At 31.0% G+C, this 8,269-nt stretch overlaps 1 protein-coding gene across 1 annotated transcript; it reads right to left on the bottom strand.

Moving 5' to 3' along the window:
* Positions 1 to 5,688: 5,688 nt before the first annotated feature.
* LOC113372105 (zinc finger protein 721-like) lies at positions 5,689 to 7,513 on the bottom strand. Its single transcript, XM_026612436.1, has 2 exons — positions 7,183 to 7,513; positions 5,689 to 7,073 (listed from the first exon to the last, which is right to left on the bottom strand). Exons 1-2 carry the CDS (start codon positions 7,511 to 7,513, stop codon positions 5,689 to 5,691), a joined length of 1,716 nt encoding a protein of 571 aa, XP_026468221.1.
* Between the last annotated feature and the right edge of the window lie 756 nt (positions 7,514 to 8,269).

The raw sequence follows: 8,269 nt of genomic DNA, 5'->3' as shown, positions 1-8,269 counted from the left end.
GTTTCAAATACGAAATACGTGTCATGGAATTTGTTTTGGTTGATTCGATTTGACTTGATCGTAAATAAATTGAAGTAAATATTCGTATATTTAATATTAAACGATTTACGTTACATTTTCTAATTCATTATATTTGTGCTGAAGAGTCGCCTTAGTGTTTATTGTTGTGAAAATATTTAATTTTAGCCTTTGAGTTGACATAAATAATTTAATGCAATCTTTAGATTATAAAATTTAAATATAATTAAATAATATTAAATTTTAATATAAATCTTATGTTTCAAATATTTACAATTGACTGCATTAGTTTTATTTTCTAATGTTCTTGTTTCAGATTTCACACAGTGTTTTGCACAGTGGCGGATTGCTTTATTGTGCATGATTTTTTTATTCAATCACATTCACAATTTTTAATTATTTTTTATAATTTTTTTTAATTATAATTTTGAGTTATTTGCATCCACATTTTAATTTTTTTTTTTTTGTTCGTGCGAAGACTTATTCGTAATTTTAATATTGTTTGAAACGATTTCCGCGTTTAAATGTGTTCCCGTCGCCTACCCCCCACGGCAGGTTCAAGTAATTCGCGTTTCGTTAATAAATTAATTAGATATATTTTTTCATTCGGTGTATGGATTCCTGCGATGTTTTTCCCAGAAGCAACGCAACCCCATACACTTTAATTTATAATTAGTAATATGTGTACCTATAATGTACAATGTTTAATTTTTTGGAATTATTTTATTAGTAGCATCGATGTAAATAACTCGTCTAAAAATTTAAAAACTTTGGTAAATAAATTACTTGTTTGTATTTTGACTGATTTTTCTGCTGTAATGCAATGAACATATTTTAATTAAAAAATTTAAATTTGTTGTGATTGCACAATAAGTCTCCTAACCGGAGAAACGTTAAAGACGTACTGTTTGAAGTTAAAAAAAAGGTATGATGATACAAAACCCTAAATTATGTAAAAAAAATAATAAAATTAACATTTATTTTAGAGCCTCAACTAAAGATACCAGGAGTTTGAATACTACAACGAGCAGGAGAGCATGTGTACCGATATGATGTACCACAGCACTGGAATGAATACGGGCAGGCTACCAAATAGTATTTGTAAGTCTTTGTCTATTTCATTTGTTTCAAGTCACTTTTCATTTCAGTGTTACAGGAGTTAATTTCTCACCGCGACGGCAAGCACCAGAACTGCCAGATGACCGCCAGGAGATCGTGGTGTATTGTAAGGGTTGAGGGTACCCTTTTTGGGGTGCAATGAATGCTATTTGGTACATTTTAGCATTGCATTTGCCAATATACAGGGTTGACCTTAGCGCCCCAATCTGACTTTTAGTAAAAACCGGTAATTATCTGTAGAGTGCGTAACTACACGAATGAAATAGCATCTATACTTATTAACTTATTTAATATTACCTAATTGTGTTCGTCGTAGGTGCGAAGATATGACAGTATTTTTGTAGCCATGTCTTAAGTCTAAATTCTGATATACTATTGTTTTGGTTGATCATGAAGCTTGAAATTATAGATGTGTATGATACGGCGTGATGGCAAAGGGAATCGCTTACAATCGGAGAACTCTCACTTTTTCTGGATTGTGTTCTTCGCCCATGGAACAACACACGCACCATTATACACTAACTGCCGGGAGGCTTGCGTCCTACTGACTCGATTGACTACCTCAAAAGACTGATACTTAAAAAATGATTGCGACTTTGTAACGACAGCATGCAATCTTTCCAAAGTGTTGCACAACCTTTAGTGCAAACTACATCCGTCACCCGCCTATATGGTTCCTGTCGTATGAGGTCCAGAGTCGCAAGTGTTTGCGTTCTATAAAGCCATCGTACATCATTTCCAGGGAGTTGCACAACCCTTAGTGCAAACTAAATCACCTCCTGCCTATAAGGTTCCTATAGTATGAGGTCCGGAGTCGCAATCGTTTTTTAATATTAGTCCTCTTAGGTGGTCAATCCAGTACGTAGCACACAGGCCACCCTCACTTAGTTAGTGCATAGTGATGGTATGTTGTACCAGGAAAAAGGAACACGATCTCGAAAAATCCGAGTTTTTCGGTTTTAAGCTTTCCTCTTCGTAATTACGGCGCTCTATACATTTTTAATTGTTTCTAGCTTTATAATTATACCCAATCATTAGTACATTCGAATTTAGGCTTCAGGCATCACTATACATGAGTGCAGTCAAGCTCTCGGATCTATAAACATAACTCGGTAACAATAAATAAGTTGATAAGTAGATTCTGTTTTAATCGTGTAGTTAGTTAAAATCTCCACTGAAAACTGCAGGTTTTGTTGAATCGAATTAGGGCGCTAAGTTAAACCCTTCATATTGAGGAGTGAGATGCTAAACATACCAAATAGCAATTATTATACTCTAACAAGAGTACCCTTAACCCTTTCAGTTCACCTCCATATGGATATGTACAGGTTTTCTCGTATTCATAAGTTAATATTAAGAAATTAGTCCTTAGTTAGATATAAGTATATAATATTTTTATTTATGTTACCGGGGCCCCGTTTGTATGTTCGTCCCTATTTTTAGGGGCACTTGTGTTTTTTTGTTTCTCATTTCAGATATCTTTCCAAAAAATTGCTTACCAAGCATACGGGTACTACCAAAAAACCTCTACCGAATAGAAAGATATGTGCAAGCGAGTACCAACCACAACCCATAGAAGAAAATTGGTCAGACTAATCGATGTACCAAGACACTAAAATTATTGGCATACTGCTAAGTAATATGTATAAATCATTTTTCTTTATATTTTTTAAACCACTTTTTATTTCAGGATTACACAATTAATTTCTTTTCGCACCACAAAGCACCAGCACTTCCAAATAACTGCCAGGAGGATATGCATATGTAGAGGTTTTTATCGTATTATTGTTAATTAGACCTTAGTTATAACCATATATATTCTTTTATTAATATAACCGGGGCCCCGTTTGTAAGTTCGTCCCTATTAGGGGCACTTGTGTTTTTTTTTTCATTTCAGATGTCTTTCCAAGAAAACATTGTATTGTAGGTCTTACCAAGATATACACGAACCACCAAAAGACCACTACCGAATTAAAGGATATATGCAGGTGGGTATCAAGAATAACTTCTACGACCCATACGAATAAATGTGATAAAATTCTATGTTTACCTCTTTTTAGGTCTTACACGAGATTTGAAATAGAAAATGGTATACTCAAAATCAACTAGCACCACTACACGCCTACAACCCCTACAACTGAATTGGAAGATATGACATATTAATCAAAAGGGAAATTAACTGTGAGATAAGACTTTTTATTATTATTGTATAGTTATAATATTATATTATTGTATTATAGTAATATTTAGTTAATATCAGGTTAGGGGGCGTTTTGACATTAAAATCTTTGGTCGTACTTTTTTGGGGTTGTTTGCGTGCTTTTATTCAGAGCTCAAAAGGGTGGCGTCGTGAAAGAACCTTTCTTACATTTTTCGCGCTTTTCTTCACATTAATCAATTAATAATTACAAATCACAAAATGATTTGTCCTTAAACTTCATAGGCTGGGAACCTATGAAGTTTTTTTTTCCAAGTGTTTACATGGTGGATCTGGGGGGTACATCATGTAAATGCTCTTTTTTTATAAATTTACAATCACCGCTAAAATATTAAAGTACACATTTTATATTCATTTTTTTCTTCTTCGCCACGAGAGGTTCTTTCATTTTTAAAAACCGAAATTTTTAGGTACATTTAGCTCATTTCGCGGGGGTTCTATTCGCGTTATATTCGGGTCAGTTAGGTATAATTAGTTTATAAGTTAGTTTAAGTGGATTAGGGCTGCACAAATCGATACTTAGTAGTATTTACACTATATCCATTTCCATCTGAAATGTTAGAAACGTAAATATGAATAGAAGTATCTATTTCTGTGGCGACACCACATTAAAAAAAACGCGCCGAGCAACTTCACCTCATGGGTGGTGCGGAAGCAAGTTGCATCTTAATTAAGTACATATAGTTATAAAAATTAAAATATTTACATAATTATGTTAATTAATATACATAAATGTATCAATATATGTGTACATATCACTGATAATTACAAAGTAATATCGATATATCTTAAAATAAAAAATTTCAAAATAATCTTTGCTTTTTAATATGTCGTTAAAGTTATTTTTAATTTTTTTTTTGGCATTTTATAAAGAATTATTATATACTTTCAGAAAGAATATCATCAATAATTATTAATTTTGAATTTGTTGAAAAAATACTATATAAATACTACTAGGCGAAGAGATATGATGGTTTTTGATAAAATATATTTGATCAAAAATCATGCATCTCTTAGCATTGTAGTATCTATAGTTTTGTTTCAGCATCTAATTCAAAATCAACAACTATTATTCTTTTTAAAAGCATCTAATAATTATTATTCTTTTGAAAAAAAAACCTGAGTGTGAAAGATAATTCATAATTTCATTAATATATTTGTTATTATTTTTAAAGCCAGCCTAATAAATAAAACTAATGGGGCGCATGGTATCGTACCTTAAGACAAATTGCTGGAACTTCCCGTACCAATTTTTTTTTTAAGATTAACATTTTTGAGAAAAAAATTACTTTGAATTTTTGACCAAAATTTACTTTTTTTTAAGAAATGTTTTTGGATGATTTTTTAAACTAAAACATCTGGTGTAAACGTCTCCGTAAAATTGTAAAATATTATTACATACAACGGTCAGGAAAATTTGTTAATCCCATAAATAGGGAACGATCTTGCCCAGGTTCGACGGCTCATGTAATTAGGTTATAAAATAAGATTGTAAAATGTATTCCGTCGGGCCTGGAATTCAAAAAAATAGTTAGTCTAGCGTTAGCAGTCAAAGGAGAAGGAAGTTTGTAAAATAGTATAAAATAAAATTAAGTTGAATATAAGAGAAGTTTCATTTTCTAAAACAATCATCGTGGGGATTTTGCATTTCGTCGATTAATACAAATTACAGTCCACTATCGAAGCATCATCAACGACGTCATGTAAATCGCTCCAGTTTTCTTTATTTTGAAATATTTGGAAAATTATGAACTTTTTTTTCAAAGCAATCGTACTGCTTTAACTGCATAAAGACGGTTAGAACTATTCTACGTAGAATAGTGTATATATGTAAATTATAATTTACCAATATACTATTCTAGGGTCAATAATAATTCTTATTAAATGCGTTTACAAATATTTTGTTATTTAAATTTAAATGAAACTTTTTTGAAACAATTTTCAGTTTGATATGTTAAAAACAATCAATATATTTATAAATTGTACATACATTAAATACATTATAATTAATCTATTGATGCGAGAAAGTCGACAAAAAAAATAAAATTTACCTTAGATCGCGTTTGGATGAATTCAGCAGCATCGCTGTTTCTGTTTATTAATAAATCCTTTTTTATTCATGTCTTCAAGTAACTTAAATAAATTTCATATCTGACAATAAGCAATATAATATTTAAATATTAAAATCTATTAAAATTTATTCCTTTTTTCTTTTAAAAAAATATTTAATTTGTTTTCAACTATATAATATTGACCAGTAAAACATTAAATTCAGAGATCAATTATTTATTATATACATATATTAATATTTTATACAATTTAAATTAAATAAGTCACATTTCATCATTATGAAGATCATTATCTATTAATGCTTGCCTTTCATGTATTTTCAGATGACTACGCAACACATGTGATTGTGTGAAACCTTTTCCACAGATTTCGCATTTATATTTACGTTCCCCTGTATGAACAACCATATGTTGCTTGACATGTTTAGAAGTTAAAAATCGTTTACCACATTCTGTACAAGAATAATTGCGAATACCAGAATGTTTAAGCTTATGTTTAACTAGCTCACCACTAGATTTAAAAGCCATCTCACAATCTTCACAAGCAAAAGGTTTTTCACCTGTATGAAACCTTATATGAATGCGAAGCTTATTGGCATCAGGAAAACCTTTAGAGCATATCTCACAAATATGTTTGTCATAAACAGTATGATGTGTCCTTATATGACTAAATCTTGATGCCCAAGTAACAAATTTTTTATCACAGTGTTGACAAGCATATTTTAACACACCAATATGAGTGCTTTTATGAACATTAAGATTAGTAGCTGACTTATATGTCTTATTGCATATAGTGCATTTATAAGGACGCAAGTTTGTATGCGTTGTAAAATGTTCTCTCAAGGCACTATTAGATTTGCTGACATGTCCACACTGTGGACATAAATGCAAGTTATGGATCTTTGCATGTTTTTTATATTCAGCTTTGTTAGGAAAGAACAACTGGCACTTTCGACAAGCAGGTTTACGAGGTGATGTTTCTGATTTTTCTGAACCAGACCGTAATTGAGAATTTTTACTGTGATATTTATTCCAATGAACTTTATATTTTGTTCTATTGGTGAAAAACATTTGGCACTTGTGACACCTGGGCTGTCGAAAAGAATTTTGTGAAGAACAGTCAGGAATGTCTACAAAACTATTCAAATCTGGTGAACATTGAAGAAAGTTTATGCGATCATTTAATCTTGAATTTTGTTGTGAATTATCAAGACGATCTTGCAACATTGGGCTCGTTTGGTCTTCAGACTTTTCTATTTCTGTTTCAGAATTTTGTGGAAAAACTAGTTCCTGGCATTCATAATTATGATCTTGATCTTTCTCTGCAAATGATTCATTCTCAGCGGTTGGTTCATCTATGGCTTCAATTTTTTTTGAATGATTTAAATTTGTTTGTACTTGCCTTCGATGATTTTTTTGCCAATGCTTTTTATATTCTGCTCTATCAGAAAATGATAATTGACATTGATGACATTGTGGTTTATGGGATGATTTTGGAATGCATGAACCAAGTTCTGCAGAAATAATATTGAAACTATTTAAATCTACTGAGCTTGAAAACTTTATATAATCATCAATATCCTCGTTGTCATCAGTATTTGAGGAAATAGGTACCTGTTCATTTTTATATTCTGTTTCATCATCATTATCTTGAACCAAATCAAACTTTAAATAAGATTCTTCTTCATTTATTGTAGAAACTCGGTTTCATTAATATTATAATTTAAATCATTTACATCGTCGCTTAATAATCTGTACTTTCAGTTAAACTATCCAATTGCTCGATTGATTGCCTACATTTCATCCAGAAGCTATAAGATTCAATTAGTTCACTGAAACAACCATTACAAATATGTTTCGGGTAAGGGTCGTCATAAGATACATCAAGGGCTGTGCAAGAGAGAAACATATTCAATAAATCATTCTGTTGTTGTGAAGAACATAATTCTTCTGCTGGAAATAACGATTGCATTTCTTCATCTTGAGTTAAACAAGCACGACATGTGTTGTTTCCCAAAACAAAAACCGAAAAATTTCGATGAAGGTCTGATGAGTAGTATTCTAGTTCAAAGGGTAGGCTGTCTGTCATAATGCTACTACTATCCATTAATTCACATTTATTAAAACTAACAGATAAAATTAACGTAGCAAAACTTATTGTAAATTGATTAAACTATGTTTATAAACACTCTCTTTAACCTAAAATTCGAAATGTCAAATTTGTATACGCAGCTAACTTCTCCTAAGATGACAGAGGGATGACAATTTTTCAAAGTTGGCAGCGATTGCCATCATTTGATATTTTTATCTAAATATTGTGATTAAGTCAATTCTTACACATTTCGGCAAATTCATGCAACATGCCTTAAGGCTAATTACCACTTTCAACTATAGTTTATTAAAAAGATTCTTTGCACATATCGGGTTGTTTATACAACTTGCCTTAACGCAAAATTCCACTGACACCTATTTTATTTATTTGAATGACGCGCGCGTATCTAATAACAAAGTATCAATGACAGCACAAATGTCAATCTCGTATGAAATAAGAAATATTGCAAGTGCGCGCAATTTAATAAACATAACTTTAATTTAACATGTAATGTCGTAACTTTTATAAATAATTATGTGTTTAGCTTATTTCGTAATCTTCACTTACGTTCGAGTATCAACATATTTGAAACTAATCGAGTTTTAACAAAGTATATTCACTAGGCACTATCAAAGTCGTAATGTATGAAAATTAATATTTGGTATTATTTACAGGTTTATAGGTACTACAAGTACTGCATTAGATGTACATAAAACTCCATTATATAAAAATGAGAAAGCGAAGAAGATTAAC

Source organism: Ctenocephalides felis, unplaced genomic scaffold (assembly GCF_003426905.1).
Source record: "Ctenocephalides felis isolate EL2017-DRISC unplaced genomic scaffold, ASM342690v1 CF-g0.4_SCAFFOLD_01580, whole genome shotgun sequence".
Classification (NCBI taxonomy): domain Eukaryota; kingdom Metazoa; phylum Arthropoda; class Insecta; order Siphonaptera; family Pulicidae; genus Ctenocephalides; species Ctenocephalides felis.
This window is presented reverse-complemented; position numbering and strand designations above follow the sequence as displayed.

Coding starts and splice junctions, on each gene's coding strand:
- LOC113372105 (XM_026612436.1), bottom strand. CDS start 7,513: ATGACAGACAGCCTACCCTTTGAACTAGAATACTACTCATCAGACCTT. Junction 7,074..7,182: donor ATTGGATAGTTTAACTGAAA/GTACAGATTATT, acceptor ATTTGGTTCAAG/ATAATGATGATGAAACAGAA.